Raw genomic sequence first — 20,345 nt, 5'->3', positions numbered from 1 at the left:
TTGGTCGAAATCTGGACGTCTTCTTTGGGCCTGTTGTTGTTTTTTTTTTAACCAAGGACTTTCCTCCGCTTTTGATTTTTCCACGAGCAAAGATTTTTCCTCAAGCAAAAAGCTTCCACGTGTGAATTTTGTAAAGTAAGTGATGTAAATAAAATATGGAAAGAACATGAAAACAAGCCCCAACATGTATAGCCGCAAACGCTAATCACTCGTATTTCAAACTTTACTAGAAACAAACTTGACACATTGTTGAATACGGTAACTGAAAATAACAAAATTACAAACACGCGAATGAGCATAAAATAACTTACATCGTATGAGTGTAAGTACTGGAAAACGACTAAGCGAAATAAACAAGGATACTTACAAGACGAATGTGACCAAACCAAAGACGAAAACATGAAACCCAGAGCTAGATATGTAACGATAATTTTGGCAAACTAGACAACTAACCAAATAAATTACGCGCAACCAATATATATACGATATGCAAATAAATATAATAAGTACAAAACTGGTAACTGACAAAGGACACTAATGAAGACGAGAAAATAAACACCTAACACGAAACTATGAAACACCAACACTAACAAAAAATGATAATACAAATTCTTGCGCCTACAACGTGAGCGGTTGCCGGGAAAATTCTCCTAGGGAATTCGCTCAGGTCCGAGATTATGACACCTTCCTGATTTATAAACTTTTATTCGAAAATACGTTTTTCTCAATAAATCGGGTGCTTTTAAAGATCTCAGAAAATCTTTTTATGGAAACGTTTGGTTGAATGTTTGAATTCAATTTAGTCAAATAAAAGAAATATCGAATTTTTTTTCGGCCTCTGAAGGTGGGAAGCCGGTTAACCTTGACTAACTTATATATTAGGTCTCTTACACATCAGTGTCTCAATAGTTTTCGCTATCAAACGAAAGCCAAACCCAATGTAGAAAATCTCTTTCGTTTATAAATTTCAAGTAACAACTTTTCTCTTTTGCCCCCTATGCATTCTTTTTGTATTCACACGCGGCGAATTTCTTTGCGATCAGTCGTTCTTTTCGGGGGGGGGAACACAGTGGGCACCACCACCACCGGAGAACGCTTCATCGTAGAATGGTTCTAGATTAAATACGGCTGAACTCAATGAAGTACTGGGCCTACTAGCTCAAAGAGCGGATAACGCTATATAACGGATAGATCGGTACCCAACGGGGTAAGAGTTAACAGAACGCACTACGCTATCCACTGTATGGAGTTTCATCCCGTGGATAGCTTTATCCACCCTTTGTACAACTAGGACCAGATAAATAGGTCATGCACCATTTTCCTGAAACCCCTTCACCAACCCAAAGTACATCAAAAAACGCAACACATCTTCCAAAAACCATGAAAAAAAAAGTCTATTTTTAATGTTTCTGGAGATTTCTATTCGTTATCTTGAAATATACATTCTATTTACTTTAACCCGGATCAACCGGTCTCAGGTTACATTTATCTGGCACAACGGCATATGTTTGTCTAGTCGTATGACATGGCAAAGTGAAGTCTGTGTATGGGAGTAAAGAAAATGCCAAAAACTGTTACTACTTTTCGGGGACTGGAGCCTACGCCTTATGAAGCCCGGCCCTTTCTACGAAGTAAAGGTCACCGTAAGTACATCAGTGGAATTAACTGCGAGCAAAATAACGTTGTTTACGCTAAGTTCCAGTCTCCCTTAGGAAATCTAACTCTGGCGTTTATACACTGGTAAATTTGATCGTTATTATCACCTGAAACTGGCCTCTCTCTCTGTTACTCGCCTACAGTCGCCATAATAACGCGAGCAGCCAACACGGCGCAAAGTGTGATGGGTAAGAAGAGAACCCTTCCCTTCCCATCACCCCATATTTTCTTATTGCACTTGCACGTTAATTAGCTTCAAATCCGAAGAAATCCGTCAACTTAAGATAGGGTTGGATCGACAGATTCGATCATTAGTTTATTGCGTGACGGTGACCGTTGCAGAAAATTCCAAAGAGGCTCCGAAATGTTACCTAAAAATAGCTAGTTACAAAATAACTCTGGCATTTTTAGATGGTGTTGTGTTTTAAAATGAACTTTAGGCTTCAATGATTTTAAGCTATTTTTCCCCTCTTAGTTTCTCATAAGACTTCGTTTATGCATATGGAAGAAAGAAGATTACAAATCGAACTAGTTAGTAAAACAACTTCACATGAAATACGTTTAAAACTACAACTGCTGTAACTCGGTATTCGATTTATTGTAATGTTACAAAATAACAATGCAAAAAGTTTGGAACAAACATCGACAACCCCACCCCCTTCCAGGATTAATAACAGTAAAGTTTGCTTACGAGAGCAACTTCTTCAAGTCTTTTCCTGTAATATTCAACAGTAAAGAAATTCATTTTGACTATCTTTTAAAAGGAAAGGTCAACTTTCTTAGTTCTCCATTGAACAATAAGTAAACATTGAATACGGGTTAACTTTGAAAGCAACTGGGTGCCTTCTAATTTTGGACAGAAGTCAGCACAGTTTTTACCACAGGCAAGAAATCTGACTTAAGTGAAATAACATTAATGTGAATTCTTTGCTCTAGGTCGCCGATAAACATTTTCAATTACATCTTGGTCGGCATCGTCTTGTAAGTGTTTAATGAGCGAAAAACTAATATTAAGTCACCATCTAAAGGGCTTTGTAAATAGTATAGTGACTTTTCTATATTTTGCGATACATACGAGCTCTGAAAATTCTTAAGTTGCGATACGCTGTCTACCAATGAATTTTCTAGCAGGCCAAACATAGTTCTATAAGTATTTTTTTTTTCAGTTCACCGCTGATTGTACCGTAGACTCGCCTTCTCTCCCTCCCATCCTTGGTCTACCCACGGGGTCTCCCTCAGATGGAGCCCTTTCCAAGTGTATTCTGCATGATATGAGCTGGCACTGTATTTGCTCGATTTAATGGTGGGGCCTGTCTGGTCTGCCGACGTGATGGCACTGAATAAATTAAACAAAAGAAAGAAAGACAGTAAAACCTGTTAACATTGTAATAAAAACTTCATTATGTCCGTAGGTCTACCATTGTAAAGCTAAGGAGCTTTATGTAAAGCAGGAAAGTTGTAACGATATTAGCTTTACTTATTGTAGTGTAACATAGCCGCCATGTCTTTTCAGTGTAATATCAGTTCTGTCAGAAATGGTCTGTAGTTCTAGCGAAATGAAAATTGTACCTAGTTAAAGGGTGGTTAAATCTTGGTTCGATCGAAGAAAGTTTCATTATTCGTGTTAGCCAAAAATGCCCTTCCCCACGACAGTTAACCACTCTTTTCATAGCATAGAAAGATTCAGTCTTAAAGTAAGTTATATAGAAGCCAAGGTAAAATATGCAAGACACATTTTGAGGAGATAGTTTCCTAGCTAGCTTAGTGTTACGTGTAATTTGCTGTTGTTGTTGTCTTTTGTTTTATGTGAACAACAAGGAAACAGACTGGTAACGCTCATATTGTAATGGACTCTGTCTCGTAAGCAGACACTCTAGTGGCTGATAAACGAAGCAAACACTCTGGGGCTCCATACACTAACGTATGTGGGTTTCGCCAAATAAAAAAATAAAAACTTAGCATTTTTAACCTCCCAAAAGCGAAGCCCCCGTCACTCTACCTGGCGTACGCTTATAGAATTCGACTTTTTTTTCGCATGTATGAGGTAACCGCGGCTTGTGTTGGAAAAAAAAAATCAGAACATACCTGGTCGAATGTTTTGGTATGGAAGAGCTTTCGATGGCGGGCTTCTTTCGTCTCTCGTTGGTACATTTTCATATCCTTGGACACGTGACGGAATTCTCGGTGGGAGTGCTGGAGGATCTTCCTCATCCTTTGGGGGAAGATTCTCGTACCCCTGGGATGTAGACTGTCTTGGAGGCAAGGGTTCTGGCTCTTTCTCGGGAATATTCTCATATCCAGGGTGTTTTACAACCGGCTGCCTAGGAGGTATAACAGGAGCACCTGATGGGGCAGAGAAACATTTCAGAGAAATACATTGAGAGTGAATAATTAGAGATTGATTTCAGTTTACATCTGATTGGTCAAAAGGGAGACGTGAGTTTTGCAGACCAATCACAGAGCAAAGTAAATCATAACCGTTGTAATTCCAGATTAACCCTTTAACTCCCAGTTCAAATTTGTAATTCTCCTTACTGTCAACCATACAACTCTTATAATGTTAGTTCAGAGAATTTAGTATTGGATCAACTTATTATCCCCAAAGTGATAGTTGTCCTTATTCTCATCACTTATCTAGTTGATATTGTATTGATATTGTAAGGAGAAATTCGGTCTTGGTCACTCATGGGAGTTAAAGGGTTAAGTTTGGCACTCACTTGAAAATTGTTTCATTCGGTAATTCTTAACGATAATGAATTATTGCAAATCACTGTTGAGCACAAACCTTTTGGATCCATTGACTCATAACCAGGGATTGTTGAACTTCTACCTGCAATTTCAAAGGTGTCAAAAATACGTTTCTTAAAAAATAAGAAGAAAATTTACATCAAGAACGGAATTTCGGGGGAAAAAATATCAAACTAGTCTGATTTTTCATCTCCTATCTGTCAGAAGGATTACCTAGACAGAGAAATACAATTCAAGCTAGTTGACTACAGGTTCATTTTGATCTTTATTTTGTTCTTCACAATGTTAATGCTATTTTTGTGATAATCCAGGTGAGAGTAATCCTACTGTTTTAGTCCAAAATTATGACAAATTGAGTGGAAATCTGTTAATAACTGCCAACATTCCATTTAAGGATTACCTACACCTCAGACGGTCACAAAACATGATCAACGTACTTTTGTTGGGTATGTTCTCATAGCCATGCCCATGAGTCCTGAACAGATCAGGTGATGTTACACGACTTCTCAGAGGAGGCTTACCTGAGAGATAATAAAATGAAAGAAATTAAAGTCTCTTAAACAGGCTGTTGTTAATTCAATCTATTTCCATTTCACTATAAAGCGCTAATTTGCGATGAAATATAACCCAACTACAGTGTGATTTCCTTCCGTCGCCTTTTACCGCAGCGCTAGGGGTATAGCACTCTTCTGCACTCGCATTAATTTTCACTGAGGTTTTCGATCCAGACGGCCGACAGGTCTCAAAATCAGTCTATGTTTCCCCTGATTGCCACTTTTCAAAACGGTATCCAGTCAATTCGCCACCACAAAACTCGCCGCCACTGAGAGTCAAATCACCACCGGTGGCGATTTGACTTTTTCGTTATGTGAAGCCTGTCGCGTGAAACTCACATTAAAGCTAAGATGTAATAGTATATTGCGAAAGGGAAAGGGACTCAGAAGTTATGTGACGCCTCTCAGCTATGGAAAGTTAACAGTTAAATGAAATAAAACTTGTGAATATCACGAAGACTATAGTCAGTTTGCGTAAAGCAAAACCAGAGTGAATATACCACGACATCATAGCCTTCTGTTGATGTAAGTTTTATACGACAGCCTACACATAACGTTTAAGTCAAATCGCCACTGATGGCGATTTGACTCTCAGAGGTGGCGAGTTTTGGGGTGGCGTGTTTGTTGTGGTGGCGAATTGACCGTAAACCTTCAGATTAAAAAACTAATTGTTCACTTTGTTTTGACGAGGGTCAACATGGGTATTAAAAGAAATATAAAAAAAATATTTATTAAATTTGCCTTCTAAATTTGAAAATCTTGATCATTTCCCTGTCATTTTGAAAGAAGGATTTGGTGGTACATCAGGAAAACAACTTCTAACTGACCAGCCTGTTTTTATCTTATTTCTCTTAGTTATGCCATGATTGGTCCATTTAGTGGGCCTTATTTCACTATACGGCTCAATAAATAAAAAAGTTTGTTTTAAGTAAAAATATTCTCCCTCTATTTAAACCCACAGATAAAATAATATCTTATTAACCTCGTCTTCTTGGTTTGTATTGTAAGTTATGGAACCTCGTTTTTTTCCACTCGGTTTTATGGGCAAATCCGAGCGAAAAAACCTCGATCCGTAACCTTCACCACGGAACAAGAACGAGTTTAATGAGAGGTATTAAAACTCATTAGGTAAAGATAAACTGAAATTGCAAATATAAGTTACATCTTGACCAGTAAGTTCAATGAGTTGCACGACTGGATTCTATCCTTGTATTTTTGAAAACCATCTAGATTTGTTCAAAAACTCATTTTTACTTACTTGGTATGTTTTCATAGGAATGTTTCACTGGTCCTCCTAGGGATAACAGAAGAAAATAAGATGCATTCTAAAGAAACGAAATATTAATGTTTTTCAAAAACTTTCAAAAATAATTGGCACATGTACACGTAGCACTTACTGGTTTCCACTGACCCATTTAGGTCCGCTCCCTCTTCACAACCTGGTGGGGCAGGCCGAGCTGATACAGTGATAACATTAGTAAGTAAAGGTGCAGTGCAGGAAAGTTACAGTTACAAATAAGCAAATCCTCTACAAGTAACTTTTTTAATTTTAAAGAAGTGCACCCCAACCTCATACCCTGGTTTTTACAGACAACTAATTCAATCACATGCATTGCACTGATTAACCCTTAAACTCCTAAGATGTGATTCGTAATTCTCCTCTCTCCACACATTTCCTTACAGGTTAGTTTCCAGAATTTGATGTTAGATCAAGATAACAACTTCTACCTGATAAGTTTGCTTAGGGTTCTTGCTTGCTAAATAATGTAAGGATATCAGTGAGATAGAGGTTTACATGTGGCATAGCAGTATTTGAATTGCACATTTATGCCATACTTTTTCTTTAAGATTTGTGATCATGTTAGGTTTGGAAAAATAACATCAAACATCGATGAGAAGTGAAAAAATTATCAACTTGGGGATATTGCTTGATCAACCAGCAAATTCTCAGTTCTAAGAATATAAGTAATGAGTGACAAACAGTGTGGAGAATTAACCTTGAGATCTTACGAGTAAAGAGTGAACTGAGAAAAATGAAATAACAGTTACTCTCAAACAATGCCTCTGTCACAACCAAACTCAAAAGGGGCCACCAGCTGGGCTGGATTGCTCAAAGCTGGGTTAAAATAACCTAGGGTTACTGCAAAATTTCATTTCAGATCTGAAAGCTTTAAAAGAAAATTCAGTTTCATTCTTTTTGTCTACAATTTGATAATTAGATGCTCTAAGAACAATAAAGAAAATTATCCCAAAACAACTTTTGAACAGAGAAATATAGCAACCTGGATTAAAATTCAACCTTGGGTTAGCACTAATCAGCCCTCAAATAATTAGACTTGTTTTTAACAAGGAACAATAATCAACAAGATGCAATTTTTTTTTCATACATTTCAATTTGAAAACTAAATTTTAAAGGTAGTGTACTCACCACCCATTAGTTCATAACCTTTCATGGCATTTTGTTCATCATCATTACTTGTACCTAGAAGTTAAAAAATATATCTAGTGTCAATCATTATTAATACATGGTTACATGGTTAGTTACAATTTTACCAATCACGTAGATAATTCTGATCTTCTTTAGTTATTGGTGTCACTTCCATTTGCTTCTTTGAAGTTTGAAGTTTATTAATTCATAACTACATAGCAGTTCAAAAACTGAATTGCCTATTTAAAGAGCAAAAATTAAATTATACAAATCTAATCACTAAATGATCCATCTTAGATAAAAAAAATTTACATATATACCAGGCATACATTAAGATAATTATGTCATTTTGCCACTCTTCTCTAATATTCTGAAAACTTTTGAGGGGCTGTGCTCAGCAGCTTCACAGTTTCTTCTAAGTCTATCATTATTCCTTGTTTCCATGAAAATTTGTTCACTCATCAGTAAACATTAATATTAAGAGAGAGAGTTGCCTTACATGAAACTCAAGTTTTATTTACTACAAAATCATTGGCATGTGAAACTCCGGTTACAACTTTCTCTCTTTACATCTACATTTATATTTCATTCAGCATATTTATGCATAGAGCACCCCTGGAGTAAGTGAAATAGCTTACATACTTTATATTATTTTAATTACAAGGCTGTATATAGTATAACAGGACTGTAATTACCACAAATCACTGGTTTCATGATGATATCTTGTTCCTGACTTTTTGTAAAGTACTTCATAAGAGTTGCAAGATTAGGGAAAGGTTTATCCTACAAAAAGATTTAATGAAAAGAAACTCAAAAATGATCCAGTTGTGTAATGATAATTTAAAAGAACTTAAAATAAGTCACACATGATAAGCTATATATTGCAAGTATGAAAAAGTGCAGTTTAATCCAACTTGATGGAGTTGATAACAAGGAGTCTTTCCTTGGAAGTTGGCTTTGATTGGCACAATGGTCTGAGGTATGAGCGTCTGGAAGATATGATTACTTGGCTTTGTATTATGAGGGGAGCCACATAATAATCAAGCACAAGCCATTGTTTATTGCTTTGCATTCCAGAATTAAATCATTTCCTCCAAAAATTCCGTCCTCAATGTATGAAAATCAAGACTCGAGACTTGAGCCTTCCCTCCATCTCTACTGCTATGATGGATGGACTCCTTCTTTCCCTTTCCGACAGGAACTGAGGGGTTGCTGTAAGATGCTCACCATGGGCTGTTTCCAACAACAATAGGAGCAGGCTGCTGATGTCATACATAAGCCCTCCGCTTCATGAAGGATCTCTTCAATATGCTTGTAATAAAATTGGACTTAAATTCTAACGAGACTTCTCTAAACTCACCTCATGTCCTTTAATAACAAGGTTTCCATCAGCTACTGTTTCAATTTTGTGGTGTCGGAATTTATCTCTGTGTCTATAAAAAAATTAGCAAGAATGAGTTTTTTCAGTTGTGTGATGACACTATTCTTACATATCTGCTGATTTTCCATGGATAGGAAAAAAGCATTGATTTTTAAGTTTTATAGTGACAGACGATGCAGTAATATTTATTTATTCTAGAGTAAACTCATCAGTTTCTAAAGCAACAGCTACATTTATAGGCAAGTAAAACTTATAAACTGGGTTTATAAAGGTAAAACAACAGCAGTGATAATAAATTCTGAAAAGCTTAAAAATGTTGAGATTTTCTGACAGTGCTTTCTTCAGTGTTTCAAACAATTTAAATGACTCAAAGCTGACACAAAAGCAACTTACTTCAATGAGAGGGTGTATGCACCAAGCTTACGAACTGTTTCACTTTCTCGCACTAAAAAGCTCCCTTCGGGATGAGGTTGGAGGACTGCTTCAGCACTTTCCCTAGTGAGCTTACCAAAAAACCAGCTGTGGAAGTAATTAAAAGAGTCACCAGATTACTTAAAGTTTGTCAAAACAGCTGGCATAAGCAATGCCATTCTTAGAATCAAAAGGATGATTGTCTAGGAGTGTCAGCAAGCATGATAGGCCCATGAAATTATGATCACACTCCTGAAGTTTTTTTTAGGTCATAACTCATCTAGATGAGAGAATGCCCAAAAAAATTGGTGAGCTTTTTAAATCGATCATTAGGATAATGAAGTTGGCAATTAAGGCTATAGTGTGTGATCAAGAGTATTGGTTGTGAAAATGTATAAAATATATCTGGGACATAAAACTGGGTGAACCTGTACATTGAACATATACTTACGGAGGTTTGTTATCTGGAAATTCATCATAAAGTGCTTCTGGAGTGGCCTCTGCTCCTAATGATTCAGGTCTAGGTGGCTCCTGATTACAAAACGTAAAATTCACAAGTTAGTAATAACCCTTTACATCCTGATATCTGTATGCATATTCTCCAAACTGTTTCCTATACATTCCCAGAGGTGATGACAAGGAGAATTTGTTTGATAATCAAAAGCTATTTTAGTTGCATAGTGATCATTAATTTTCCTTTATTCTTGTGACCTTAATGTTTGATTCAGGGATGATATTGTAAGGAGAAATTAGATGTTAGTCACTCTTAGAGGTCAAAGGCTTCAAGAGCTTCTTCAGTTGGTGATCATTTCCTTTATTCTCATGACCTCAAAGTTTGACTCAGGGTGATATTGTAAGGAGAAATTAGATGCTGGTCACTCAAAGGTGTCAAATTGAGAATTATTAAGAATTAATTGCATTTTTAATTCACTTTGAGTACAGTCAAAGGTCAATTTTCCCATATGACTATGCAACCTGGAACAAACATGAGTGAGGCTAAGGCTGGGTGATCTTGTTGTGATACACAGTCTGCTTTTCAAATGTAAATTACCTTGTCATCATACAAACTAGATACTGGTCTCTATCACAACAAGGTCACCTTGAGCCTCAATGCAAATGAAAGGCTTAGCAGCCGAGTACACAATTACTGTAAAATGGCCTATTTTCATCAGGTAAAGAGTAGCAAGGAGAGATCTCAGAAACCTGATTAACTTGGTTTTCTGGGTTAAAAATGAAGAGACCCTTATTTCCCCCACTGTTTTCACATACCTTTGACTTCCCTTACCTCTACGTCAGCAGTTTTGTCTTTCAGCTTCTCTTTAATTCCTAGCAGCTTTTTGCAATGGCTGCTGAATGAATGGTGCTTTCCTTTGCCCAAAATAGTTTTCTGCATTTCTTCATCTGTTACACGAGGAACAACATCTGGACTTATGTTAAAAATTGGTACTACAATGTATATAAAAAAGAACACAAAATATTATTCAGAATCTGTACCTTTGAGTGTTTGACCACACAGCATTCATAAGCCCTGGCCCGTGCACATGTTAATTGTTCAAAACACAATCAGTGCTAATTCAGATTTAACTGCCATTAACCATTTCACTCCCAAGATCTAATTAGTAATTCTCCTCACTATCTGCCATACAATTCTTATGATGTTAGTTCAGAGAATTTGGTATTGGATCAACTAATAATCCCATGATTGATATTCTTCTCTATTCTCATCACCTGCCTGCTTGATATTGTATTGATATTGTAAGGAGAAATTCTGTCTTGGTCACTTGTGGGAGTGAAAGGGTTAAAACATGGTTTTTTAAAGCATCTTAATTATCCCTTTATATTTTATACTCTGAAATGATTAACTTGTAACTTCTCCTCACAATAGGCAAGCTTATCAGCAAGAGGGTGTTATGCTGTTGTAACACCAAATTCCCCTGTCTTGTTTAAAAGGAATTGTATAGCAATCTATGGCAGGAAATATTAATTGTATCTTGAGACATAAAGGGTTATTTAAACCTGGGTTTAATGTTGGATCAGGTTCCAACAACATGAAATGTATGTGCCACAAAGGTTCAACTATCTTGAATAAACTCCTTACACATGCTGTAACAGCTTGTAATAAACTGGTTTTTGTCAGCATTTTATGTTGATGTAAAATGTTGTTGGTTAGCTTTAAAAACTTTTTGGAAATTTTTAACAATGATGCACAATTATTTTGAGAATGTGCCACACTTCTTGATATTGATTACTACACAGTTTTATTTTTGGCTCAATAATATTCTTTTTCAATTTTCCTAACTCTACAGCAACCCAACTATTCAGCACAGTTCCCACAAGTCAAATAATTGAGATTGGACCATACCCCTCATTTTTACTTCCTGGCGAGATGCATTGTAAAGGTTAACCCTTTAACTCTCAAGATCTGATTGTCAATTCTCCCCTCTAGCTGCTACACATTTCCTTGTAAATTAGTTACAAGAATTTGCTGTTAGATCAAGATAGCAACTTCTACCTGATAAGTTTGAGTATTCTCATTAAAGGGTTAATTGTCTGGCCCAACAATGCAACATAGTGACCAGACCAAGCCTTGTCCTGTTGGGTCACCACATCTCTAACTCATTAAAACATGGGAAAACAATCTCAAATGTATTTACTAAATTGACAAAAAGCCAAAATTGACTCTAATAGGTTTTCTCTGCATTTGCATACACAATAAAAAAAATCAAACTAAAACCCTAAAGTAAAAGTGAAATCAAAGGTAAGGTTACCTTCTGTGTACTGGTTTGATATTTTCCTTACGGGAGACTCGTTATTGTTGGTAGGTGAGTCACCAGGTCCTGACTCAAAATCTGTTGATGTCACTGGAGGCTTACCCTGAGCAATCAGAGACAACCATGATGAATACAAAAAGTCAAATACCATGCAAAGATTTTAAAGGTTAAACAAGGAAAACACAACTCAATTTATCTCCTACACTTGGAAAACAGTGAGAATTCTGCTACTAATTAAAAATAATTTCTCCTTTACCTCTAACAAGTAAAATGTATCAAATGCAAGATTCAACACAGCTGTCCTTTGATATAAGAAGCTCAAAATGGATTTTTTTTTAAAATAAATTACCCCCAATGATTTAAGCAAAATTATAAAATTGTTCCTCTGGAATTGCTCAGACTGAAGTATTCTTTAACTCTTTAAAACCTAACATCAGATGAGTATGCATATTCTCTACAATTTTTTTCTTAAATTTCCAATTCTTGTTACCTTAATGTGTAATTCAGGGGTGACAATTTATTGTAAGGAGAAATTAGATGCTCGTCACCCTTAAGGGCAAAAAGGGTTAAAATATAATAATCAGTAACTACCTGTGCAGCAAGTCCTATTGAGTGTACCCACTGAAGACGAAGAAGTTCGGAATTTGTCTAAAAATATGTACAGAAAAGAAGGGACTTTAATATTTCACAGCTGCATGCTGTAGAACTTTTACGCTGTAGAACTTTTACGCTGTAGGACTTTTACACAGTAGAACTTTATGGTTACAAAGTCATTCATTTATTTAAGCACTGGTGTATAGAACTCACTCTCAGATAAGCAGTACCTCCAGTTTGGCATCACAAATGTTAGTGTTTATACAGAAATTCTAGTTTCAAAGGGAAAATGCTGACCCTGAATTCTCTGTCAATTATCCTTTAAACCAGTGATTCATGTGGCAGCTGAGTTATAAATGTAGTAGATATTGGAAGCACTTGGAATATTACCACTGAAACTTAGAACTGATGTTAGTGACAAATTAAATTTCTATACATTAATCACAACATACAATTAAGCATAATTTCTTGCTTGTCAACACAGGAATGTGTGCATTATGTACCTACCCTAAATAAGTACTTCTTGCGGTCTGCTTTGAGTTCAAATTCAAACTTGTCTTTGCTGGTTTTACCACTAGAAAAGCTACAGTTTGCAATATCAATATTGCATTTAATCTGCTAAAAGGAGAGTAATAAAACATATTTGTGACTGTTATGGTTTACCCATGGGTAGTTTATACAGGCTGATATGATCAGAAATGTATGTTTTGCCATTGACAGTAACCCTTACTGAGGGGGGCATTGGGATTTTTGGTTTTGTGGTTTTGGCTATTTTTTAGATCGGTTTTTCCATTTTTGTGCCAAAAAACTTTCCTTTTTTGGCTTTGGTGTTTATTGCAGTTTGCAGATTTTCTGTTTTCTAGTATTTGGTTTTCAGTTTTCGCGAAAAATACCAACACATTTTCGGATTTGATATCTGATGTGGTTTTCGGTCTTTCCTATTTGACCTATTTGGGTTCTGGTTTCTCTTCAATCTGAGCAGCAATTACAGGCCTCCACTGATCTTGAATAGCCACTAGATGCAAATGTTATCAAGAGGAATGCATGACAAACTAATTGAAATATCACAGTGATCCCTATGTAACCTATGTGTAGCCGTACACTCCCCCTCCCCCAAGGTGGGGGCAGGAGGGGAGGCTACAGCTACATGTAGGGTACAGCTAAGCATGAAATATTGCCAGAGTTTCTTTATCAATGCCACCTTGAAGTTGGTGACCAAGATACAGGCCACACGTGACTGATTGATTCCAATAGAATCTCCAAACTTTCAAGTCTTAGTTTGCAAATGGAAGTGTTAGATTAGGGATTTTCGATGAAACTTTCCAGAGCTATAGCTTTTTGTGACTGCAAAATTTCAATCCTATTGAGGACTTTTGTGTGAATTTCCTTTATTTAACTAGGCCCCATTACTAGCTGTTGAGTCCGCAGAGACCACGCTCATGGTCCTCGAGAGAGCAGCTGTTAATTTAAGCAGATACTAGAAGATACGAATGCCAAGTCTATGGCAGTCATAAATCCTGTAATGAAATTAGTGTAGTTTACTCTGTACGCTCCACTTGTCACCACTGTATCTAATTGATCAGGGTTTTAATGACTGGGATGTGAAAATGTATTGCTTGTGACAGTTTTGCATGTGGTTTTCAGTTTTGATCAAATTTTTTTTGGTTTTTTTATGGTTTTTGATGATTTTTCTACAGTTTTGTGGTTTCCAATAGGCCCCAATGCCCCCTCTTTACTGCAATTAACGATGGCAGGGTACTGCCCAGTACTGAGTTAAAACTGCAGTCAAAATGCTCTAAGTTGCAACCATTTTCATCAGCATGGTGAGGTGCAATTTTCTATTTTTGGGCTACTAAATTTGGAACAAAAGTTGCCCACTTGGAGGCATATGTTTGGCCACCATGTGCCAAAGATAAAGTCTTTATCAATTAAGTTTTGTTCATGGTCCTAACCCTGGTCATTAATTCTCCCCTCTAGCTGCTAAACATGTGCTGTAAGTTGCAGACTGACTTTTTTTCCTGCTTAGATTTCTGGCCCAACCATAAAGCACACAGGTCATAAATCTGAGCAGAAAAAACACTTGGTCTATAACTTACAGTACAGACCTAGAAAGTGAGGTTCATAAGGTACTTATTGTATCTCTGGGTTCATATAGAAGGAGAAGATTTAAATTCAAATAAACCTTTGAATTTAGCAGGCCATGCAGTAGTATGGACTACTAAATTGACCAATTCTAGCACATATACTTATTACAAGACATAATAATGAACACCACTTACATTTTCCTTTAAATTTGTGTTTGTGTTTTCATTCTTGAAGAAACACAACTTGAATCCGTGTAATACAACCCAGTAATTTATCCACTGCAAAAATAGTGCAACAAAATTACTGATGTGTACAGTTTTAAAAGTCATACAAAATGTAAAAAAATATGATCTGTTTAGAGTTAAAATTGCACATTCAATTCACTTGTTTTTTAGGGAAAAGCTGACCTACAGGAGCTTTATTTAATTCTGAGTATCTTTAAAAAAATTATCCAGTCATTCCTTATTTCAAATTTGCATTTGCAATATTTTTTATCTGTTCCATCTTCACCTTCAGGCCTTCTTGGTTTACAAAACTAACACTTTGTACCTGCTTTCAAGTTGAGCATAGTTTTATACTGCACAAAAAACAGCTGAAAGATTATGATATAGCTCCTGTAATCTGTTGAGCAAACTTTTTCCTTAAGACCCCCTGTACTAGCAATTATGTAGGGTTATGATACTGCCGGATGCAGTCTTAAGTTCCTGTCATGTTGGCTTAAAGATAAACCACATTTTGAGAGCTGCTCAATTCACTTTTAATAAATTAAATGCTTGTTGAAGTGATCAAAGTGATCATTTCCCAAATTGTTCTTCAAATAATGTAAAAACTCAACATTTTGTAAAAAATACATGAAAATCTAGATAACACCAAGGAAAAAGAGTATTTATATTATGGGCAAAGTACAGTTGTCATCTACTAGGTGCAATATTAGCTTTTGTTTAGGTGCTTTTGCAATATTTGCTTTTGTTTAATGAACTAAATCCTATCACACGATTAAAGAAAGCTTTGTTTAATACCTCAAAGTAAAACATAATTAGAAGGAAAGCTTGTTGAAGCATGCTTGACAACGCTTCATTAACTTTGCTGCCATTTTAGCCAAACAACGTTATTGCACTTGATAGTTATGGCAAAGCACTGGAGACTGGCTAATCAAACAATGCTACATATGACAAATTCCCAAAGCATATATCTCAAGGTTTAAAGACAATTTCTCCTTAACTATGTAACAACAATGACAATCAGTTAAAATATATTAGTGAAGAAAGGACACGGAACTCCACTGAACAAACCAGCATTAAATAGGACAAGCAAACGAGCCGTTAAACTTGAGCACATTGATATCATTTATAAACAAATCAACTCTAGGAATGGAAAACTGTTACCTTTTCACATACTACCAAGAATTGTCAGTTCTTATCGCAATAAAGTTGAGAATTGATAGCTTTTCGTTTCAAGTAAAGGAATTGTGATGTGGAGACACGATGGGCGAATTCAACTTGTGAAATAGATACCAGCTAATCTATTCTCCAACAGACACTAATTAATTAGACTAACTAATTAATATCAGTGAATGTAATGATATTTTACAAGGAGTTAGAATACCAAAATTATAACAAATACCAAAAAAAGGTGATCAGACATAGGACTGACTGACCTAGAATGACTTAATTTTCCTGCAAAATGCTTAAATAATTTGAAACTTCCATGATGCATGCAAAACTCTTCAATGTGCCATCAGAATATTAATTTCTGACTAATTTGTTCCCATGTTACTCAAAAATCAGAAATTCCTGTTATCTTTCGTAGATTCAGAGAACCAGATAGTAGGTGATAATCAAATTTCTTCTAATCACTCTCATCTTTCTTCTTGCATTAGTATCGCATATAAAATTTGCCCTCTTAAATTAACAGGCACCAACGGCACCCTTTAGAAAATTATATTTCTTTTCAACGTAACATACTTGAATATTTTCGTAAAAATTTGAAAATATTTGTGTTTGTGACCCTCGTATCCTGCATGCTCTCTGAGGTTGCAATTAAAGTATCAGTTTTCCGTATTGTTTTCCATATCGTTTCATAAACATTACTAACAGTGACTTTAAGATTTTGTTTTCTACACAGTCGGAAGACTAGTCATTCACATCCCTTCAATAATGATTTCTTTTTACAATCACAGCCACGCTTCCTAGCTTAAGAGTTACTGAAAATAAGATAGTTTGTTAGCAAACAGTAAACCTTGAACTTCTCAGCATGAGCAAAGGACAAGCCTAATGCGAGATAAGGAACCTCGTGCAGCTAGCAGTAACAAAATGGAAATTCTAAGTGGAATGTTATTCGATGCCAAAGTAAGCATGACATTTTGAGGTTTGAGTCTTCATAACATTTTAGCTTGTCAAAAGTGCACACTATGCTAAAGGCTCTTTTAACTTCGCTCAAGTTTGCTTTTGTATCTTATGCCATCGGCTTAAAATGTTTAACGTGAAACTTATAATTTTACTGGTGGTCAATTTTGGTCATAACAATGAGCAACAAATTAATCTAGCTAATCTCACGTATACGTGAGATGAATTTAAAACAGTGCATTCGGTATTTTCAGGTGATCACAAAATGAAGAGACCTTTCATGTGCTAAAATACTGAACAAACTAGACACTGAAACCTACAAGACTTGCCAGCGAAGTTCCGGTATTCGGCAGACAGAAAAACATCACATTTCGAACTTCCGATCTTCAGATTTTCCTTACAGTGCGTCGCAATCCAATCCGGAAATGAAAAGGCACAAAAGCAAAAGAACAGCTAAAAGTTCGCCAAAACTAAATAAGTGTGTTATGTACATAACTTATTGAAAATGGTGATCATGAGATTCCCATTAGATTATTTTTCGCCACCTAATCGAAATACTACGCCAGTGATTCATCAACAAGACGTGATTGAGTGCGGCTTCCATGCGCGTTTCAAAGTCATCGCGGAATTTGCGCACTCTAAAGATCACGGATCTAAAACACCATGGTTTTGTACAATTGTCACGAACTTCTGAGCGAAACCTGAATTGAGAGCTTAAGTAAGTAACCGATCAGCAAATTACGATGAATGCGAAAGAAATTCAATTAAGTGTAAAAGAGTTTGGCTTTGGCAAGCCTGATCTAATCCTAAATGAACTATGATCAATCAGTCGTTCCGACCGCCGGAATGCCTCACGCTCTTAAACCAGCATTATTTCATGGTAAATCACCTGTAGCTACCTGTTGATGTCCTTAGAATTCAATCACCAACTTCAAACTTGGTTTGAAACGTTCACGGTAGTGTTTACCAAACACAAACTTCTTCGCCGCGATACAAAGCAAATTTATTCTCATTGGGCTCTCTAAGACAAATATCACGCGCTGAAACCTAACAACCACCCAGTCTTCTCTCCGACAATTATAATAAACTGCGGGGGAGGGGTGATGTCGTACCTTTGTCTTTCGAATATTGATCAATGTCCGCTTCATCTCTGAGATAGGACCTAGTTAACTAATTACCGACAATGACACAAAACGTAAGCATTGTGCAATAACAATACATCTATTTCCAATGGGATTTATCCACCATTTCAAATCCAGTTGTTTGCCCCTTTTTCCAATGTAGAGAAGGAAAAAAAAAACCATTAAGCTTGTCACGCTTCAACGTAGATTTCATCAGATATAACTGATTATTCGATTTTTTAGTATGCATTGCTGAAACATTTGCTTGAAAGGCATGAAATACATGGTCGTTCCAATTTTCATGTTATGTGTCGATAGTTTCAGGATATTATAAACAACAAATGTACATTGCTTAAAAAATTCAAGGGCTTTGAACAATGTGGCGTAATCTAAAACTCTTTGCAAGGCATTTGTTAATCGTCCAAACTATGTGAACGTGACTTTTCAACAGTCAGAGCTGAATAACTCATCCTTCGTTACCATATGACAAAAAATTTATTTTGAACCAGACACCTTCTCGAAATCGATCAGAGTTTTCAAAACTTTTGTTAATATCGCGTCATTAGAATGTATCGCTTTGCTCCAGCCCGCATATCAAAATTGTTACGCGAGCGTGCTTTCAGACTGTTTCCTCCCAATAGCGATAATGATCGATAGAATCACATATTCTTTCGTCGGATGGAAAAAGCATCACAATACTGATGCACAAGTTGGTCAATCTCCCGCAGAATGTCCATCGTTAGAAACGCTTTCGAACTAAAAAGGACTTCGTTGTTATCTAAGTATTCATAAAGCAACTAATCCGATGGGTTTTTTTCTAACCTCGGGCGAGCAAACAAAATTACCCGAGACAACAGCTTACGAGACAACAAAAGCACCGTAAAATTGTAAACATCACGACAACAAGAGCCATTATTTACCTTGGAAGATTCCTTGAACTCAAGATAGCCCTCCATATATTTTACTCCTATACGTCTCTCTTTCGTTCCCATAAGTTACATTGACTCAATGACTCAGCTGGAGTCCACCGTGACCAAATTCTTCAGCGCTTCGTTACACTTTTTGGGTGAGAACAATCCGCCGCAGTCTGTTATGTAAATCGCTTATCAACCAAGTAATTTCTCGCCAGTGTATAGTGAAAATTCGGTAAATCGGTAAAAACTACAAAACGCCTCTGTTCCTATAGTGTCAAAAGGAACATACCTTCGTCATAACAGGAAGTCTAAAGAGAAATCTTAGGGTAGAGGGGGTTAGCTTATCGATTGTTCATCTCCCCGTTGATCACGCCACCTTTACACCCCTGCGTCTCAATTGTGAACTTCCTTTCGCAAACAACCTGATGTCGAAATGTATGCTTTTTAAACAACTCCGACATGTCTTATAGCTCTATGAAACTTGAAAAAATGAAAAGAAATTGGCAAAACTATCAGATATAATTTAGGGTAGTGACTCTCTCTCTACCATTGTTTCCGACGACTGATCTTTTGTCAAGTGGTTCTTCAGCCAATCAACTTTCAAAAAAAAAAAATTTTTGCTGCATATGAACTGCCAAGGAAAATTAATTTCAAATTAAACATTTAGTCTAGAAAAGGGTTTCATATATGATCCTTATTTTTTTGTCCTTTCAATGTTTTTCTCTTATCTGAAAGAACTGAGACCGCAAAATATGTAGTAAGGGTTTATTGGAGATAAAGTAGAGTTTCAGTTAAGTTTAATGTCAAGTGTCTTTCCATGTTTAATTTTCGCAGAACATTGATAAACCTGTACCCTTCCTCCAGACCCTCACCCCTCTCACTTCGGTCCCCAATTACGTCCAAAAATATTTCCCCCCCTTTTTTTTTCATCTTTTCATTTTTCACTCTTTCGACTTGATGCTAGGGGTAAAAGTGGTCACCTTTTTTTGCGGGATTAAAGAATCATTTGGCGCAAATTTTCCCCAAATTGTTTCAGTTAGCAGCCATTCTTTCATTCCAACGGAGTTTATTATAACACTTACAGTAAGCAATCGGATAATGGCGAGTTCAGGATGTCGATTAATCGTGTGACTTCGATCTTTTTCTGGTTTAATAAATTGATTTTTGGCACAAAAACTATTTTTTGGCACATCGTCCCCTTTTTTCAACCTCCTACGAAAAAAAAAAGGAAAATATTTTCGAACTTTAAAGTAGTCTAGATTGGCGATTTTTGTAATTAAAAAATTTCGCCATAACTACACTGACGATAAATAACAGAAAGACAAAACTGGCAAAAG

General features: G+C 36.3%; 1 protein-coding gene across 2 annotated transcripts; it reads right to left on the bottom strand.

Annotated features, from left to right (window-relative positions):
- Nucleotides 1–1,369: 1,369 nt before the first annotated feature.
- LOC113680797 (uncharacterized) lies at nt 1,370–19,414 on the bottom strand. 2 transcript variants are annotated; one of them, XM_089203857.1, is made up of 17 exons: nt 19,015–19,414; nt 14,823–14,906; nt 13,051–13,158; nt 12,541–12,597; nt 11,947–12,052; nt 10,464–10,624; nt 9,630–9,709; nt 9,161–9,286; nt 8,747–8,819; nt 8,082–8,169; nt 7,387–7,440; nt 6,356–6,415; nt 6,217–6,252; nt 4,842–4,925; nt 4,442–4,486; nt 3,742–3,999; nt 1,370–2,992 (listed from the first exon to the last, which is right to left on the bottom strand). In XM_089203857.1, exons 1-17 carry the CDS (start codon nt 19,084–19,086, stop codon nt 2,892–2,894), a joined length of 1,593 nt encoding a protein of 530 aa, XP_089059983.1. In that variant the 5' UTR covers nt 19,087–19,414; the 3' UTR covers nt 1,370–2,891. The 2 variants fall into 2 exon arrangements, with proteins under 2 accessions (XP_089059983.1, XP_089059982.1); XM_089203856.1 differs by having other exon boundaries at nt 13,051–13,161; nt 19,015–19,409.
- Between the last annotated feature and the right edge of the window lie 931 nt (nt 19,415–20,345).

The sequence above is a fragment of the Pocillopora damicornis genome, chromosome 4, assembly GCF_964200805.1.
Source record: "Pocillopora damicornis chromosome 4, jaPocDami1.2, whole genome shotgun sequence".
Classification (NCBI taxonomy): Eukaryota; Metazoa; Cnidaria; class Anthozoa; order Scleractinia; family Pocilloporidae; genus Pocillopora; species Pocillopora damicornis.
The sequence above is the reverse complement of the archived record's forward strand: the minus strand, read 5'-3'. Positions and strand labels throughout refer to the sequence as shown.